Source organism: Podarcis muralis, chromosome 11, assembly GCF_964188315.1.
Source record: "Podarcis muralis chromosome 11, rPodMur119.hap1.1, whole genome shotgun sequence".
NCBI lineage: Eukaryota > Metazoa > Chordata > Lepidosauria > Squamata > Lacertidae > Podarcis > Podarcis muralis.
In genome coordinates this window covers 38,480,601-38,500,600 of record NC_135665.1, presented here as the reverse complement: position 1 = coordinate 38,500,600, position 20,000 = coordinate 38,480,601, and the positions used below count along the sequence as shown (strand labels likewise).

The 20,000-nt window shown below is 40.4% G+C and overlaps 1 protein-coding gene across 1 annotated transcript in view; it reads left to right on the top strand.

Annotated features, from left to right (window-relative positions):
• TBCA (tubulin folding cofactor A) overlaps positions 1–11,609 on the top strand; it is a 33,262-nt gene extending 21,653 nt beyond the window's left edge. Inside the window, exons 2-4 of the mRNA XM_028748142.2 lie at positions 1,250–1,355; positions 4,552–4,638; positions 11,338–11,609. Coding sequence (XP_028603975.2) covers positions 1,250–1,355; positions 4,552–4,638; positions 11,338–11,418 — 274 coding nt within the window. The 3' untranslated portion in view covers positions 11,419–11,609. The remainder of the gene's footprint in view (positions 1–1,249; positions 1,356–4,551; positions 4,639–11,337) is intronic.
• Positions 11,610–20,000: the final 8,391 nt, after the last annotated feature.

The window sequence follows — 20,000 nt, the reverse complement described above, 5'->3', positions numbered from 1 at the left end:
ATATGACTCTTGATTTGGCAGCAGTAAGACAGCAATACTACATTGTTTTCATTATCATGGTTCAGTGAATAACCTCTATTGGTGTCTACATAGAATCTACTGTTGTAGACTCATAGAGTTAGCCCATTCTGCAGAGTTTGATTATTAACAATACTGGAATCTCTCTCTTCCCCAATCCTCTGGCTATCAGAAACCAGATGAAATTCTAGTCATACATTGCTTGTAGAAAATTGGTTTTGGTAAGGCTTGTGTGATTGGGCCTTCCTTCCTCAAGGACCAGCTGTCTAAATATCCTTTGCCACAAAGATGGTGTTGTTAGAAGAGGATGCTCCTTCTTGAGGCTATGATTGAACATAGGATTGGAGGCATTGTCTTAAGCATTTTGAGCTTGGTATTTTGGTCTTTGGCACATTGAGTATGAAAGACTAGGACAGACCCTGGAATTCTATTGTGTGTGTTCCTGCTTGCCACCCTCCATTAAAAATATGCCACATCACTTTGACTGTCCTCAGGGAAAGTCTCATACCAGAGCACATAAGTAATCAAGCCTCAAAACTAAAAGATACATATTATTGTTGCAAGGTCAACCAAGATGCAGTTTTACTAGGTAAAGTTGGTGGAAAGTCTTCTGGTCACTGTTATAACCTGGGCAACTAGGTTCAGCAGTGAATTTAGATCATACCAAAGCTGTGAGCCTGAATAACCAAAAAGGACTGTAAGTACAATCACTAGTAGAAGACCTTCTTCCTCTAAACTTCAAGATCTACAAACAAGCATTATTTCAGTTGTGGCTGCTAGATACTTTCAGTCAAATCCAGACATTCATATTCTGCATTTGGGGTATGTGGAAGTGAGAAATATCAGATAGGAAAACAATGGCTGGCATCCAAAGAATTGCCACAGAAGACAAAGTGGGCTTCAGACTTTAACAGACCCCCATGGTGTGTGGTGACCTTTTTTTTTTTAATTGAGGATTATTCAAAAGCAGTTTGTGATACGACATAAATGGCAGTTTTCAAAAGAAATAAAAGCCAGCTTTGCACTGATCAAGCCTTGCTCTTGAGCCTGAGCAGATCTTTGAATCCCAAGCTATATATGGTGTATCAATCAATATACGATTAAAATAAAATGTAATGAATAGAACATGGAATGATGATGATATTTTGAAATTATGTGTGTAACCTTTCAGTTAGGAAAACTTGTATTAGCTTTTATAATGGAAAAGTTAATTCATTATTTTTGTATGCAGCTTGGCAAAAGAAAAGGTTATGTATGAAAAAGAAGCAAAACAGCAAGAAGAAAAGATTGAGAAAATGAAAGCTGAAGATTCTGAAAATTATGCCATTAAAAAACAGGTAAACAACTTCATAGTTCATGAATATATGTTATCAGTTGTTATTTTTAACTGAAAAGTATTGTGTGTAGGTTTTTTAAAAAAAAATGTTTAAAATTTGTGTTTGTGGACATATAAAAAGAATATTTAGTGCTATACTAGAAGTCTCCAAGTTGAGGCCCCAGGGAAAGGAGTTAAACTTCCTCTCACCTGCCTGCAGTCTGGACTGTGTATCTTCACTTAGGGTGTAAAAATGATTGCCTACATAGTTAATTCTAGAAATATTAATGGTTTGCAGAAATAGTAACGAAATAAGCATTGGGGTGAAATAATTGGTCATTGGTGCTCTGTAACAGGTTTCAAGGATTAGAAATGTTGCCTTCCCACACAGTGCATGGCACTGGCAGTTTGTGACTATGCCATGTGCCAGCCCCTCCTCCAACCTGTGGAATTGCAGTTGTCCTATCAGTCAGCCCTTGGGTCTGCAGATGCTGTTGCTGAAAGGCAGGTCAGCTCTGAGTAAGGCCTCCCTCATCCATGATCTGATTATGAATGAGGAGGTTGATCTAGTCTGTTTCACTGAGACCTGGGTAGGTGAGCAGGGTGGAGTTGATGCAGCATCAGGGCAGACTTGAGCATTTGTTTTGGGGGTGGGTGTTGCTGTAGTCTGTAGATATTCCATCTCTTTACAGGCAATCTTTTCAGGACTTCATAGGGCCTGTCCCAACATGACACCAGCCCAATGCATTGGCAGGCCACAATCTGGACCTTGTTTTCTCAACTGGACAGGAAGAGGGTGATCTGAAGGGGGGTGGTATTGACATTATTCCCTTATCATAGTAATATCAGTTCCTGTTGAGGTTTAGGCTTTCAGCACCTTTTCCCCTTTGCAGAGATGGGGAACCTATTAGGGTGGTTTGCCCTTAGAGGCTGATGGATCCAATGAGTTAACCAGAGGACTCTGGGGAAATTTTTAGATGCTATGAGTGGCACTCCTGTCAAAGCCCTGGCCAGCCTCAGGAACATGCAAATGGCTTGGGCCATTGACACGATTGCCCCTGAGCACCCTACAAACGTGTAGTCTGTTTGGTTTCCTCGTATACTCCAAAGCATAGGGCAAAGAAACAAGTTGGAAGACCACTCAAACACAACTAGAAGAAATATCTGATTGAATGCAGTCAAATACTGGTGGAGGCTCATCATTGAGCCTACCTAGTGGCAGGAAAGGCACCAAAGAAGGCATACTTTGCTGCCCCCATTGCATCCTCATTGTGCTGTCCAGCAGAGCTTTTCTGGTTAGTGCAGGGCTTCTTACCATCTGACCTGAAAGAGGTGGCAGAACTGATGGTAGCTGTGACTTGGTTGCAAAGCTTTTTGAAGATAAGATCGCTTATATCCACAGCAGATTAATCTCAAAGGGTGTCCAGAGCTTGGTCCAGTCCTGTTCTGAGTTTTAGTTAGTAAAGCTCGTGGATGTGGATGGGTAGGTGGCACTGCTTTGCAGTGGTTCTGGTCCTACTTGATTGGTTGTTTCCAGAGGGTGATGCTTGGGGACTGCTCTTCAGCCCTTTGAAGCCTTCAGTGTTGGGTTCCTCAGGGTTCAATTTTATCCCCCAACATCTACATGAAACTGCTGAGTGGGATCATCTAGAGTTTTGGAGTACAGTGGTACCTCGGGTTAAGAACTTAATTCGTTCTGGAGGTCCGTTCTTAACCTGAAACTGTTCTTAACCTGAGGTACCACTTTAGCTAATGGGGCCTCCCGCTACTGCTGTGCGATTTATGTTCTCATCCTGAAGGAAAGTTCTTAACCCAAGGTACTATTTCTGGGTTAGCAGAGTTTGTAACCTGAAGCGTCTGTAACCTGAAGCGTCTGTAACCCAAGGTACCACTGTATGCTATCAGCATATGCTAATGGCACACAGCTCTACTTCTACTTTACATCTACCAGTGTGACAGTGGATGCACTGGACTGCTGTCTTGCTTCTGTAATGGACTGGATGAGAGCCAACAAATAGTGTAGGAAGAACCCCACCTGTCACTGTTGTATCCCCAGCATTGAAAGTGGTTGTGTTGAAATAAAGAAATACAGATGATTCTGGTCATGGATCTCTTACATTTTGCATACTTTGGTCCACAGCTACATGTGGACCTTGAAATCTGTTCTGGTTTTCATAGTTGGACGCTCAATGGGACATTGTTTGAGATACCTTGGTCTAGTGGCTATTAAGAAGCTACTTTTAATTCCTTTTGGTACCACAGTGCTTTATAGGTTGAAAGAAGCAACAACATTATAAAATAAATTCAGAATGGGAGCTTCTGGTCACTGGAGTTGTTGCTTGTTTTCTGAAGGCAGAATGTATACTCTGTCTACGTGTCAGCCAAATTGTGGACATATTTTTTTCATGACTACAGGTGCTTGCAGTTGCACACACTGGATTCTGTTAATACTTTTGCTTAAATACAATCATGTGAGGGCTTAAAATTCATATAATTGTTGTTAATTAATTTTCATTTCAATCCAGGCTGGATACATGATAGAATTAGCTGTTTACACCACATTTTCAGTGCATGATTTTGAGGGTTAAAAACATTCCATGATTTTGTATGCAATTACAAAATTGTTTTCTGTAGATGTATGCAAGATGTTCAAATTCAGTGGGGTGCCAGACCAGTAATTTTGTTCAAAAAGCATGGTGAGAATAATCTCTCTCCTAAAATGAAGCCCAAGAATGAGTAATAACTTTTTATGCATGATAAGCATCAAAAATATGAGCCTGCTGGTCTTTGGTTTTCATTTTACTTTACCTTTGTCTTTTAGTCAGAACCTCCTGCAGTGAGCATACAATGTGATCAATAACTCAATAACTTTTTTCATGCAGTAATTATCTCTGTGTGGTATTATCTGAACACTGTTTTTATTTATTACCAAAAAGATGCAGGAGATATTTATATAACCAGCTGATCCCATTTTGGACGAAGCTGTTTTTGACAGCAGGGGAAATAGTTTATATTAAATAGTTTTTAAAAACAAATATTTCATGGAAAGCTTTTTAGCAGATCTTGCTTTGGTTTTAAAAAGTATTACTGAGTACTTTTAAAAAAATTATTGTATATAGAGTAACTTCAATAGGTTTGCATTATTTTAAGCAGCTAAACAGTAGAGTTGTATACTAAAATTGAATAGTTCATATACTTAATGAACTTCCATTTTGCAGATTGAGGTCTTGCAAGAATCTCGAATGATGATTCCTGATTGCCAACGCAGATTAGAAGCTGCACATGCAGATCTTGCTCAGCTATTAGTAAGTACAAAAGAAATAACATTTTGTAGAGCTTTCAACTGAATATTTTTAGTTGATAGATCAAGCTAAAAGGTAGATAATCAATTGATTGATCATGCATATGTCTCATTGCTACCAAAACTTTAACAAATATTCATTTCAGGAATACTGAAGGAACTTTGAGAACCTAAACCAAACCTGCCACTTGCTTGAAGGAAAAGACATATTTAATATTTGCTTATTTTCTGTTAGAGTAACCAATCCAAACCAAAACCTGCCCCCCTGCAAAACATGCCTGCTAACTTTAAGGTACAAAAATTAAAACTTGCCCTAGCAATGAATCAACTACAGCTATAGTTAATTGATATTTAAACTCTTTGAGCTTGCAGCTTTAAATTTCTGCTGTTTATCTGTACTTTGGGAGTTGGTGTAGAAGTAAACCTAGATCAAGTATCAGTTTTGGCCTCAGGAATCCCAGGTTCATTTCCTCCTCTGCTGTGAAGCTTTGGGCTAGTCACCATCTCTGTGTCCGTATCACTGAATTGCTGTGAGGATAACATGGGGTTGGGGAGAACCATGTACATCAGCCTAAGAAGCAAAGGGGATGGGGGATAAAAATAATGCAGTGGGACTGAGTGTTCTCTCTCTATAATTCCCCACTTCAACTTTAGGCCCATACAAAACAGGATTTGAAATCTGCTTTAGACCTTGGTTTCAAAGTTTATTTAAGATAGAACCTTCATAGCATTAATCTTGGCTAAGATTTGTGACAGGGACGCGGGTGGCGCTGTGGGTTAAACCACAGAGCCTAGGATTTGCCGATCAGAAGGTTGGCGGTTGGAATCCCTGTGATGGGGTGAGCTCCCGTTGCTCTGTCCCTGCTCCTGCCAACCTAGCAGTTCGAAAGCACGTCAAAGTGCAAGTAGATAAATAGGTACCGCTCTGGTGGGAAGGTAAACGGCGTTTCCATGCGCTGCTCTGGTTTGCCAGAAGCGGCTTAGTCATCCTGGCCACATGACCCGGAAGCCGTACGCCGGCTCCCTCGGTCAATAAAGCGAGATGAGCACCGCAACCCCAGAGTCGGTCATGACTGGACCTAATGGTCAGGGGTCCCTTTACCTTTACCTTTAAGATTTGTGGTAAATTGCCAGGGGGCTTTAAAACTAAATATCATGATAAAGTGAAGAGCTATGTTAGGTCTGTACTGGTGTCAACATTTTTGTTGAATCCAGGTGCTTACTATCACAATACTGCCAAATAAAAATGCACATTACATACTGTTTTTTGAAATAGGTGATCTAGTTTGCCCCTAAAAACAACAACACCATAGAAATATTTGGAGTAGCAATCATTATCTTAATCATTGATTGAACTGATTGCTCCAAAGTTAGGCTATTAGAATCACTGGTACGCATACTAACATTGTTTTTGAAGGTTTTCTACTTGGTTGCTTTTCTATATGCCTCCCAAAACTTCACCTCCTTGGAATTGAATGGAAAAGTGAAATGGAGTTCAGTATCATTTGCATATTAGTGGCACTGCACTCCAAATTCCTGGTTAACCTTCCCAGCTGTTTCTTTTTTCTTTTTTTTAAATGATATTTATTAAGAATTTAAAATTTACAGAAAAACAGAAAAAGAAGAGAGAGAAAAAAGAAATTAAACAATACAAGTCAACAAAAAGTTAAAAAAATACAAAACACACAATACATCAAAACCAAAAACAAAAAATAAAATAAAAACAAATCCAATATTCCTATATCTTTATCTTTCATTAACTTGTTTCATCGACCTCCTCACACCTTCCTTTTTTGTATTCTAATTATTAATTATCTCAGCAAATCCTTTCCATCTTTCACCATATTCTGTCATTTAATTGTCTTAATTTATTTTAACTTTTTCTTACCATAAAAAGCCCTAAGACTTAAAACTTATTTGTACATAACTCCTTATAGCGTTTCTACTAAAGCCAAATAATTTCATTCCAACGTTTTTCTAACAGTCATTAATTTTACATTATTTCTCTAAATGAGTTTTTAAACTTTCTTCCGATCCTCATCCGCCGTCTCATCTTCCTGGTCTTGGGTTCTGTCAGTCCTTTCTATCAATTCCATCTAGTCCATCAACCTGGTGATCTTCTGTCCGAGGCTCTTAGCTCTTTTCCATGTCCCTTCTGCAGATCTTCTTCATGTTTATATCTGCACTTTACTTTGTCTTTTGCTGATCTTGTTCTTAATTTCCTTCCTTTGCCACAGAGGAGTAGATCTCGGGGGGACTCCATCCTAACAATGTCTTTATCCCTTCTCGACAGGTCGGCCCATTCTCCATGGTCAGCACTAAAATTCAAAAGATATTTCAAAGCATGCTTCAATGTCCCTCCAAAGTTAAAGGCCCCCACAACTCCAGTCTCCCCCTGGCCCAGAACCAGATCCCAGAAGTCAGAACATCCCTGCATAGGGGAATCTATCCAACTTCCCATCTCCAGTCCAAACGGGACTCCATCTCTCCAAATCTGGCCCACTCCAGATTCAGGCATCAGAAACAACAGCTTATGTTCCTGCAAGGCCGCGGCTCTCTCCACTTGCATTACTTGAGGTTCAACAACGACCTCCTCCTTTATCTTCTCCGCAGGTTGCCCTATCAAAGCAGATTCCTGGGTCGGTTCCTGAGAGGTTTCTATATAGGTATTCAATGTTTGTCCAAAATTTTCAGTTGCAGTAGTCATCAAATCCATCTTCTTATGAAGCTGCTCCAACAAAGCACTTGTCCTGCAAAAAGCAGAGACTAAGGCTTCCTCTGCCCACATTCTTGTCCAAGGTCAATGTCTAGTTCTCACGATCTTTAATCTCTACAGCTGGCGAGTTCCCCAGGTCCACTCCAACAGCAGTTTCAAAAGCTCCCTCTAGAGGAAACAATTTCTATTTGTATCCGTCCTTTTGAAAGCAGATCCGGCAACAAAATTACTTTCGTTTTTCAAATTTTTTGTTCCTTTTAAGTGCAAAAGGAAACATTGGAATCAATATGTTTCTCTTTTTTAACTATCTGTCAACATATGTTTTATTCACTGTCAATGAACTTTCCCAAAACGTCTGTCTTCTTGACAGCCCGTTCCCAGGTTCAAGACGGTAGAAATATATCTTTCTTTACTCTCTCTCCTGCAGGCTTGAACAATCTTAAGATTTCCCCCCTCTTCTCCTGCTTCCAAGGGGGGTTTAGTAATTTTAACCGATGGAAATTTAGTCCTTTACAAAAAAACTTTTCAGACTTTAGCTTGCGATGTCTTTGCTTCAAACTATTTACAAAAGCGGAAGGCGGACTTCCTGTTTAGACCTTCCCGCTTCGGTGCCAAATTACGAAGTTTAATAATCCAATTTTCCGTTCTACTCACGGGTACTTGTTTAAAGTCCAATTGTCCACAGGAAAAAGTCAGCGCTCTCCGGCAACAGCAATGCGGCTTCACTCCATGAAAAGAGCAGTCGATTCGAAGCACCGCGCCGCTCACCCCACGTCGCTCCGGATCCCCGAAACCGGGTTTCCCCGTGAGTAGGGGAGGCGCAAAAGGTGCCAGCCGAATCCCACGTCCACAGGCTTCTCCCGCCTGTGGTTTTTGGTGGGTCTCCACCTCGCCGTGGCAGTCAAGACCCTAATTTCCACGAAGCGGATTCCTCCCGATCAGAGGAAATCCGCCATTGCCGGTGGCGCTAACCCGGAAGTCTCAACCTTGCCAGCTGTTTCATGTAGATTTTATATTCTACATCCATTACATTTATACTTATCTGATCAAGGCAGAACAAAGCGGTACTATGACTTATCTTGATTGGGACACTATTCTTCTGTTGATGCAGCCTAGAATAGCGTTAGCTTTTTTGCTGCCGCATCACACTGTTGATTCATGTTAAACTTATGGTCTCCTTTTCACATGTGGTATGGGCAAGCCAGGTGTCCCCCATCTTACGCTGCAGCTGGTTCATCCTGCCTAAGTGTAGAACCTTACATTTGTTTCTATTGAAATTCATTTTGTTTGTTTGGGTTCAGTTCTCCAATCTGTTAAGGTCTTTTAAAATCCTGATTCTGTCTTCTACGGCATTAGCTATCCCTTGTAGTTTAGTGTCATCTGCAGATTTGATGAGCATCCCCTTAATTCCTTTATCCAAGTCATTTCGAAAGACATTGAACAACAGTGGGTCTTTTTTTTTTTTTTTTTTTTTTTTTTGAGAAACCCATGCTGGGTCTTTGTAATCATGGCATCCTTTTCTAAGTGTTCACAGACCAGCTGTTGAATTATCTGTTCTAGGACCTTTCCTGGTGTTGAAGACAAGCTGACCGGTCTTTTTTCCCCTTCTTGAAGATGGGGGACAACATTTGCCTGTTTCCAGTCTGCAGGGACCTCACCTGTTCCCAAAGAATTCTCTAAAATTATAGACAGAGGCAAACTCCTTTAGTACCTTTGAGCACAGCTCATCAGACCCTGCATATTTATTCATTCAAAGTAGCTAGGTGTCCCATTACCTATCTTGGGCTGCAGCTCCCTCCTTGCATCATTTATTCTGGTATCACCAGGTTGGGTTGCTTTAATCCTGGGCGAAAACATAGGTAAAGTAGGAATTGAGCAGTTCTGCCTTCTTTCTGTCACCCAACAGCATTTCTTCCATCTTCTCCACGCAGAGGACCTATTATTTCTATGGTGTTCCCCTTGCTTTGAATGTAGCCAAATAAACTGTTTAAAATTATTTTAAACCTCTCTTGCAAGCCTAAATATTTATATTTTATTGAAAAAATTCAGTGAGAAAATAAAGTAAATGAACAGAAAAAAATAGAAAAATAAAAGGGGGAAAATACTTGAAATTGTGATACAAATATAGGAAATTTAAGTCTCACACAACTACTGCATCTCTCCTTTTTTACTGTTTGGTAATCTGCTCTAGGAAAGCACCATCCAAGTCTTTAGTCTGGCTTGGAGGTCTATAGCAGACACCCACAGTAAGGTTACTGTTGTTTCCCTCTCCTACATATACTGTCAAATCATCCCTCCATGCTCAAGTCATGGATCTCTTCACAAGTGTACACATCCATTACATTTAATGCTGCTCCTCCTTCCTTCCTGTTTGAGCTATTCGTTTTGATTAGACCCTCAATTTATATATTCCAGTCACCCCACCATGTTTCCATAATGCCTTTTAGATAATATTTGCCAACCTGTATTAAGAGCTCAAATTCAACTTGCTTGTTTTCCATACTCCGTGCATTAGTATAGAGACAACTGAAACAATGCATTATTCCCTCCAGTTGATTCCTTCTTGTAGTTTTTTGCTCTTTAGCATGCTTTTTTTTTAGCACCGCCTCAGCTTTCTGTGCATCCATGAAGCTATTATCCCAGTACCAGGTATTCCCCTGTCATATGTAATATTGTCTCTATCCCCCTCAGGAGGGGGACAGTATTGGCATCTGCTGAAGAGATTGTCATCTGCTGGAGCACCAGGGCAATAGAAACATCTTCCTTGCTCTGGCAATGAATGTGATAACAAAGCTTTCCAATTTTACTATTGTTTGTGACTGATTATCCATGTTTTGACTTTTCTATGCTAATCAAGCAGGGGCTGAGTACTTCTTTCCTTTGGGATTCATGCTAGCACTTTAAATGGGAACACTTCTTTGCAAGATTGTGTGGATTTATGATTAAAAGCTAAAGAATGGATTTCAGTGGGCCAAAAATCATTTATTAAAGGTCAGTGTGTTTTCAAAATTGGGCCTATGCAGTGAGAAGTAAGCACCATAGCTCATTACTATATCACCCTTTACCAATTCACTATCATATGACTGTCAATTGAACCTAATAAACTGGGTATTATGTCATGTTCTGCTGCTGATATTGAGTATCTATCAATCAATCTTTATTGGCATAGAAAAAGTGCATTGTATACATGGATCAGAATACAACACAGTTAACAAAACATAGTAAGAGATACTTTAGGATAAAACTGTCCAGTGAGGTACGAAAATGGCTCTTGGGACCTATGGTGACATAATTTCATAGTGTCACTCAAAAATCTTGCCACATTCTCCACAACATCATTACTAATTGTTCAGCAGATAAGACACCCTGGAAGAGTCAGTGCAGTAAATCCTTTCCTTCAGTAAGGGGGCCAAATACTTATCATATATTTTTGCATTAAATGGGCAGTAAAATAAAATGTGTGTGATGGATTCAACCTGTTTTGTGCCACAAGGACATTATCTTTCAGAGTATGGGATTTTTGAGAATCTATCTTGCAAAACTGCAGATGGTAAGATGTTAAATCGCCAGGGAAATAGTTCTGCATAGGTGAGAATCGTAAAGCTGGTGTAAATATGGAGTGTCCTGGCCAAACAAGAGTGGAATTCCCAACCCCAATGGGGAACAGGTTTTATTGGCTGTACTGCAAAGGGTTTGGAATTCATTCACTAGGATTCTTCACTTGATTATCTGGAATACTTCCAATTGTGGGCTCTGCAGAAAGCTGGGCTCATTGCAATCCAAACTGGATACTGAGTAATATCCAGTGTTACTCAGAATAGACCCACTGAATTCCATGCACTCAGTCTGTGTATGACTAACATTGAATATCACCCTATATGTTGGGAACTAAAGTGCTAAAGCTCATGATGCATATCAATGCAAACAAATAGTTTTAAGCTTTAATAATTTTTAAAATAGTGAAAAGTGTGCTTTGTTTAATTTCAGGAAAATGAAAAAGAGTTGGAAGAAGCTGAAGAATATAAAGAAGCACGTTCGGTACTTGAGTCAATAAAGTTAGAAGCCTAGATAGAGTAGTGAAAAATCAATGTATGCTTTGGGTCCATTGTTAACATAAATCGTCAGACATTAGTAAAATGTATTTCCTAAAGTAGTGTTAGGAATGATGATGTGCTCAAATGATCTGTACCTTTTTTTGAAACCATTTTTGAAAGTTGTAAAATCCACAATACAAATTACAAATAAAAACAAAAAAACAAGCCCAGAGAGCATTTTTCCTTATGATTTGTAATACAGAACGTATCTTACAGAAGTACAACAGTATTCAGAAACACACATCTGTATACAGTCTACACCAGCCTGGGCTGCTTTGTATACAGTTTAAGCACTTTATGTGGAATCTTAGTGTTTTAGCATAAAGGTCCTGAAACACCTGCACTTATTCTCCTTTGTATGCAAGAGAGTGAAAGTTGTGGAGATCTTGATATATCTTTTCTGTAAGGGAGTACAGTGGAAATCTGACAACACATCTCAGGACTTTGCAATTTTTAATTGCTGTGGCATTTAGGTGTGCTCTCAAAATAAGGCTCAAAAGAAGGTGGGTCTCGAAGAAGCTATGTAAACCACTGTGTTGTTAAGACTATCATTCTCTCTTGCTTTCTAATTCTGAGATCCTATAGATTCTAATATCCAAATTGTGATTCCTGTTTTTTAAATCCTACATGTTTTCCGCTTTCCCCCCGATAGACTTGATTGGTATTTCAACCCCATGTTTATAGCCATATTTGCCATTTCAGCCATGTCTGACAGCTTAGTCGCTGCTTTGGTCGCTTAAAAAATGCCTTGATAATAGCTGTCCATTCCATAGTTAATTCTTTTAATGCTGCAGCTATGAAGCAGTTCTTAACCCCTCTCCCTTAAACAGTGTTGCTTTCTGGTGGGTTAAGTGTTTAATGGAGAAGTCATAGCCATGTTGTGTAAGGATATAGAACCTGTGTAACAGCTTACCCCACTATGTACTGAGAGCAGTACTGTAGAAGTAAGAGTATGAGAAGTGGCTAAGAAAAGAATACCATGCGTCACATGGAAATATGTGCCCTTTAAGGAAAAGAGAAATTTATTCCATCTGCCGTATTTCTGTTGTTGTATTGTTATATGGAAAAACATTATTGAAAAGAAAAACAATTAAAATGGTTTGACATCCTGTACATTTTGGGCCTGTGATGGATTTGCATTACTTTTCTGCCTTCAGAGAAAAGACAGAGAAAACAAAATCATTTGACCTCTCAAAACCAAGGTCCAGAAGAAACAAAGAAATCACACAACAACTGGATACGAGGGATACGATTAGGATAGCCCAGTCAGTAGAGCATGAGTCTCTTAATCTTGTGGCTTTGAGCTCCATGTAGGGCAAAAGATTCCTGCATTGCAGGTGGTTGGACTAGATTGACCCTTGGGATCCCTTCCAATTCTTTGACTTTGACTCTAAAGGATCTGGAAACTAAGCCTTATGAGGAACAGCTGAGGGAGTTGGGTATGTTTAATCTGGATAAGAGGAGACTGAGAGGGAGATATAACCATCTTCAAATATCTAAAGGGCTGTCACATGGAAGATGCAGCAAGCTTGCTTTCTGCTCTGGAGGATAGGACCTGTACCAATGGCTTTGTTACAAGAAAGGAGATTCTAACTAAACACCAGGAAGAACTTTCTGACAGTAAGAACTGTTAGAAAGTGGAACGGACTCCCTCGGGAGGTTGTGGACTCTCGTTCCTTGGAAGTTTTTAAGCAGAGGTTGGATGGTCATCTGTCATGGATGCTTTAGTTGAGATCTCTGCATTGTAGGGGGTTGAACTAGATGACCTTTGGGGACCCTTCCAACTCTACAATTCTAGGATTCTATTATAGTAGCCGTTTTGATATGTAAATGTTAGGAAAACAAGAAGTGAAAGTAATAGAGAAAGTTTATTGCTCCTGCTGGAGTGTGTGTCTGCAGGTCCCTTTCCCCACCCACACAACATATAGCTACAGCAGGGGTTCTAAACCGGTCCACAAGCTTCATTCAGATGGTCCAGGGTGTGTCTGTGAATTTGTTGTTGAAGACAGGAGATGGCCTATCCATCTCATTAAAGATTTATACTGATTTTTGAATTGTATTTTATCGCTTCTTTTATTTCTTACCTTATATTTTATTGTATTCTATGGAATTTAGATTGTAATACAATAAAACACAATATATGAAGAAATAAACAAGCAATAAAATAACAATTAAGAATCATCAGCATCTAGCACATTGCATTATAATTGCTACAATGGGCAGAAAAATCATTAAGTAGTCTGCCAAGAACCACCGCAATTTTCAAGTGGTCTGGGGAGCGGGAAAGTCTGGGAACTACTGAGAAAGTCTAATGAATTTTATTCAGAAGAGCCTTGGAAAGGGAGTAGGTCTTACCCAGGTTTGAACAGAAGCAAATTATTAGCAATCATATGGTGCATTTTTGCTGAACTGAATTATTTTGGAGTGGGAGGAAATTTACCCATACAGAGAGAGAGAGAGAGAGAGAGATGTATAAATATGCACACATGCAGAAACTATATATGCTAGGGAAAAGGAGTCTTGCCAAAGATATACCAATTTTGTGGGGTGAGGGGGTATTGTGGGGTGATAAACATGGAATCTCCCATCAGCACTGAATAAAATGCTATCTCCCAGCAAAAGCTGCAGCAAATGAATCCTTGATCATTTGTTTCTGCTCTGCGATGCAAATTAAATGTGGATTAAAATGTGAATTTGGGGGACAGGGAGGTTCTGTTACGTAATCATGTTAACTTCCCACCCTTTTTACTTTATTGGTACTTGTTGGTAGATCAGAACTTTAGGAATTAAATTGGGGACTTGGTAATAAACCTGTTATTCGTAAACCATACAAAAGTACAAGTATTCCCAAACAGCACTCACTGTCCAGTTATTTCCTGCCACCTCTGGTCACTGCCTGCTGAGGATGCAATGCTTTGCTAGAAATAACTGTATTAATATTGTGTGCAGTGACCCTGTTAATTCCCCAGCACATGCATCTAGTGAGCAACTATCTTCTTTACCAGAGTGCTTGCAAGGAACAGAACCCAACTTACAGGAACCTGTATTGCAGGCATAACATTGCTTGGGCTTCTCTGAATAAATCAGTTTATGAATTACATTACTGACTGAAAGATGTCATGCAAAAGTGTGCTCATAATTAAATTTTAAAGGCTAAAGCTACATTTATTTATATAGATGATTTATATACTGCCACAGGGTAGTTTACAACAAAGCAAACAGATAATAACATGATCCTTTAAAAGGCAACAAACCACAGAACAGTTACTAACAGAATCAGCAGCAGCAATCCAGTCTCTTCTCCAAATGTCTTTTTAAAAAGATCTTAAGTAACCACAAAAAAAATTTAGAGAGGGCCAGATGCACCTCAGAAGGAAGAAAATTCCATGTATGAGGAGCTGCTATTGAAAAATTTCCTTCCTGCCCCCCACCCACCACCATGTACCTCATACTAAAGAGGATCCACCAGGGAGGCCATATCTGCTGATCTTAGAGCACAGACCGGTTGATATGGAAGAAGGTGCTCTTGCTGGGACCCAAGCCGTTTAGCATCTTGAACTGGACCTAGAAGACAATTGGCAACCAGTGTATTCACTAAGATGAGTAATATGTTCATGACCTGCTGTCCCTAGCAGCATTTTTGCTTCAGCAATTTCCAGACCATCTTCAAGGGTAGCCCTAGTCCAGCCTGGAGGTTACCAGAGCATGAATAACCATGGTCAAACGATCCCTGTCCAAAAATGACCATAGCTTGCACCAGGTGAAACTCTGCATAGTTGCTCCTAGCCACTGAGGCCACCTGGGCAAAGATAGTTCCAGGAACAACCCCAAATTATTCAACTGGTCCTTGAAGGTGAGTGAAACCCTATTAAGAACAGATAGTTCTGTCAACTTCTGGAAATCCACTTACGGCACTTCCATATTGTCAGGATTTAGTTTGTTGGCAAACATCCAGCCCATTTCACTGAAACAGAGATAGAGCTGGATGCTGGTGAGACCTCACTCCAAATCCCCTGATGACTGGTCTGAGTACAATGATGCCTCGGGTTACAGACGCTTTAGGTTACAGACTCCGCTAACCCAGAAATATTACCTCGGGTTAAGAACTTTGCTTCAGGATGAGAACAGAAATCGTTCACCAGCAGCACGGCGGCAGTGGGAGACCCCATTGGCTAAAGTGGTGCTTCAGGTTAAGAACAGCTTCAGGTTAAGAACAGACCTCCGGAACGGATTAAGTACGTAACCAGAGGTACCACTGTAGTTTCATATAGATGTTAAATAGCATGTTTAACAAGACTGGACCCTGCAAGACCCTGCAGGAAAGCTCCCATGTGGCCAAGCAAAAGTCACCCAATCTCTGAAAATGTCCTTGGAGATACGAGTTGCACCATTGCAAATTCATTACTCTCCTTTAAACTGACCAGGAGGGAGACATGTATGTATTCTCACCTGTGTCCCCACCACCACACACATAAACATTTATGTTAACTTAAAACACAGGTGTGAGGATTCCATGCTTTGAAATTACCATTCCAAATCAAGCATAGGATTTTGGCTCAATTGTTCATGCTGTTGCTTAATTTTGGTCAATATTTAGAACAAACAAAGGAACCTTAATTTGAAATGTATCTGTTTTGCAAGTTGGAGTGCAATGATGTAGAATCTCCCTTCTACCTCCCTGCACTCCCCCATCTTCTTCCCAAATCTGCTCTGAAGGGTTGGGGAAGACCTAAAACAGATGTCGGTGGAGTGCAAAGAGGAGAAGGAGAAGGTTTCCCTTGCTGGTTCAATGGGACATGCATAACAGAACTTGCTGGTGTACTTAAGGTTCCTATAGGAGGAGGAAAAGGGAATGATAGAATTAGAGATGCCATTTTTTGTTTCAATAGGCTGGAAGCAATATTCATAGCAAGGCTCAAAGAACTGCTTTTGGATACATACTCAAGAGTTGCAAAAACAAACAATCCCAATGTATTTTCAGAGCATTTATTTTGGCTACTCTCTTACACCTCAAAATAACCAGAAGGATTCAGACTTAGTCATGCTTAGTTACAATTTCAATTAGTGTATTCTAATTTAAGCCCCATTGATTTCACTGGGCCTATTCCCATATGCCTAATTCTGGACCTATTGCACAGTACTTTGTTGTACTATACTAAAGTAGTTTCACTACTACTGCTAGAGTTGTTTCCAGAAAGTAGATATGGGAGGCTATTGTTCAGTGCCATGGAAGTTGCAGTGTCCTGCATGGTTCCATCTTCTCACCCATACTATTTAGCATCTCTATGAAGCCATTGGGAAGTTCAGGAGTTTTGGAGTGAAGTGTCACCAGCATGCATCTGAACCAGGAAGGTAAGATGTGAAGAGGGGGAAATGTATTGCTGTTGCCTGCCCTTGCTCTGCAAATCACAGAAGGCTTTCAGGATAATAAGGACTACACATTTTATGAACACATTTCTGAACTAAAGTTTAACCGGAATGTGGCTGGTGGAGTTAATTTACAGTGGGGGAGGTGAGAAGCAGAGCTCACTCCATCAGCTCTGCTGTGACAGACCATCAGGCCTCTTCTCCCTCAAGTGTCACCAGGGAGGGGCCATTCCATAAGACTCCCTCAGTGGAAGAGATAAAAACCAGAGCTAATTCCATCTGCTTTGCCAAAAGCCCAGCTCCACCAGGCACCTCCTATGCCAGAACTGTGCCAGCTGGTCATTATAGAAACAACTATTTGAGAATTGGTGCCTGAGTTTGATTTAAAAACAAACAGGCATTGTCCCTCCCTATCCCTCTTACCTTGTGTGTGTCATTGTTTTTTAAGATTGTAAGTTTTGGTCAGGGACTGCCTTGTTTTAATTGATTGTATGTAAGCTGCTCTGTAGTGATGTATGGAAGTGAGAGCTGGACCATAAAGAAGGCTGATCGCCGAAGAATTGATACTTTTGAATTATGGTGCTGGAGGAGATTCTTGAGAGTCCCATGGACTGCAAGAAGATCAAACCTATCCATTCTTAAGGAAATCAGCCCTGAGTGCTCACTGGAAGGACAGATCGTGAAGCTGAGGCTCCAATACTTTGGCCACCTCATGAGAAGACTCCCTGGAAAAGACCCTGATGTTGGGAAAGATTGAGGGCACAAAGAGAAGGGGACGACAGAGGATGAGATGGTTGGACAGTGTTCTCGAAGCTACCAACATGAGTTTGACCAAACTGTGGGAGGTCGTGGAAGACAGGAGTGCCTGGTGTGCTCTGGTCCATGGAGTCACAAAGAGTCGGACACGACTAAATGACTAAACAACAACAACAAAGCTGCTCTGAGAGCCTTTGTGGCTGAAGAGCTGGGTACTAATGCTATATAAATTGTGAATAAAGTACAAAGTTGTTAATGTCATGCTTCCTTGCTGGTAGGGCTAAAACCAGCAATTTCTTTACAACCAACAGTCAACACACACACATACAGGATAGGACAGCCACACCTATCCCATTTAAAGCAATCTTATGTTGTTTTAAAAGTCATGGTGAATTTTGGGAACTGTAGTTTGTTAAAGGCGCTGGGAACCACAGTTCCCAATATTATTTGAGAAAGACATGACTGCAGCATGTAATGATGTAATCAGTTGGTTAGAATCAGTGGATGAAGATGGGTAATATAGTTTTCAGGAAAATATTTTTAATATTTATATTACATATTTCTAAAAACTGCAGCTGCCACCATAGAAGAGTAATTATTTATATATTGTCACAACTTTCCTCCAAGGAGCTCAGAGTGATGCACATAGTGCTCCACATCCCCATTTTATCCTCACAGCAAACCTGTGTTAGACTGAAAGACAGAGACTGACCCAAAGTCACCCAGTGGGTTTTCCAAGCTGAGTGGCAATTTGAACCCAAGGTCCTAGTCCTAGCAGCCACAATGCCACACTGGCTCTGTCTACCCTTCTCTTACAGGAGGGTATAGCTCTTCTAACCCATATATGAATCTTTTGTTCATGTGCCCATTTCTGCAGATTTAATAAACTCAATTAATTAAAACTCTGACAATTAATTAACTGGCTGCACAATCCTATGCATATGGTCTGAAGGCATATAAGGTCATCACCTTGCTGAAGCTAAGCAGGTCTAGTGTGACGGATTATAATTGTAAGAAAACAAATAAAATTTTCCTTGAAAGTTAGTCTCACACAGTGTTCAGTGGGACTTACTCCCTGGTAAGTACATTTAAGATTGCGGCTTAAAATTTCTTTAATTGGGTGACAGTTCTAATTTTAGCAACTATGAATTGTTAGCCCTGAAACATGTAAGTTGATTAAGAACAATTATTTTTAAAGTTCAGAAGCTTTTACCTTCCTTCAATAAACAGCTTCTGTGAAAAGGACAGATTTGCAGATGAATTTATGCAGACTATATGAAAGTCAAATGTAATGGAAAATTAATTACAAACACCTTGAACTAAGTGAATGACTGGTGGTGTTTTTTTATATATATATAAAAATGTTTAATAAGAATTAAGGAAGTTAATAGTATGCAGTCACCCTTTGTGCTCACTATCACCCTTGAATGAACTTGAAAAAATTCCACCTTTATTAGTCATTGACTCAGTCAGTTTGGCAGACTGCTTAAAAGGGGGCTGGGGTGACTTTTAAGTGACCTTGGTTGGGGGAAGGTATGGATAACAACTGGGCTTCAGGTTTTCAAAAATGAGGAAGAGCCATTAGTCACATCCACACCACACAGTCAAAGCACTCTTACACTGGGGAATGTAGTTCGTTAAGGGTGCTGGGAACTATGGTTTCCAATATTATTTGGGGAAGGCATGAATGTTAAATTATGAGTGCTTTAAATGTTTTGTGTGGCTGTGACCATTGTTTCTTTATTCCAGAATCCTCCTAGGTATGTAACCTCCAGCCTAAGGTGTGTAACATCCAGCCTAAAGAAGAGTTATGCAGAACTAAAAGCCTTGTTCCGCTATCTGGTGACATTTTGGTTGGTCCTAATAAAAGGTATTGTCCAGCTGTGGATTTTGGGTTGCCTTGGGTGGGGGGTTATGGAGGAGCGGATGCCCTTCAATTAGTTAGTCTGTGGTCTATAGACCCTGACCCATTTTTCTGTGGCCCAAACAACACCAACCCTGAAGGGCTGCTGGCATGGAGGAGAAAGGAAGCTTTGGGGCAGTTCTTTATTTTGTCTGGTCATTACTCCACCTCCCTTATATACCGTCTTTCCATCAAGCAGCTCATGGTGGCTTACACAGCTCTCCCTTTCCTTGTTACATCTTCACAACAGCTCTGTGAGTCAGAGGAGGCACTGCCCCAGCAACCTCAGTCTGCCCTTAGCCAATCGCCACCTGTCTGTCATTAGTTCTGGCTTCAACTTCATTGGCTGTGGCTGCTGCTGGCCTCTCTGCCTTCTGCCCTACAAGTCTCAACGAGCATCAGCCACCATAGCTGTGAGGTAATGTGGAACATTGGGCACTGTGTTATACCCACCAAGGGCTGCATGCAATGCCAGTACATCCAGTTCCAAGAAGAGCAGCAATCTGGATACACACATAAAGTGCCACTTT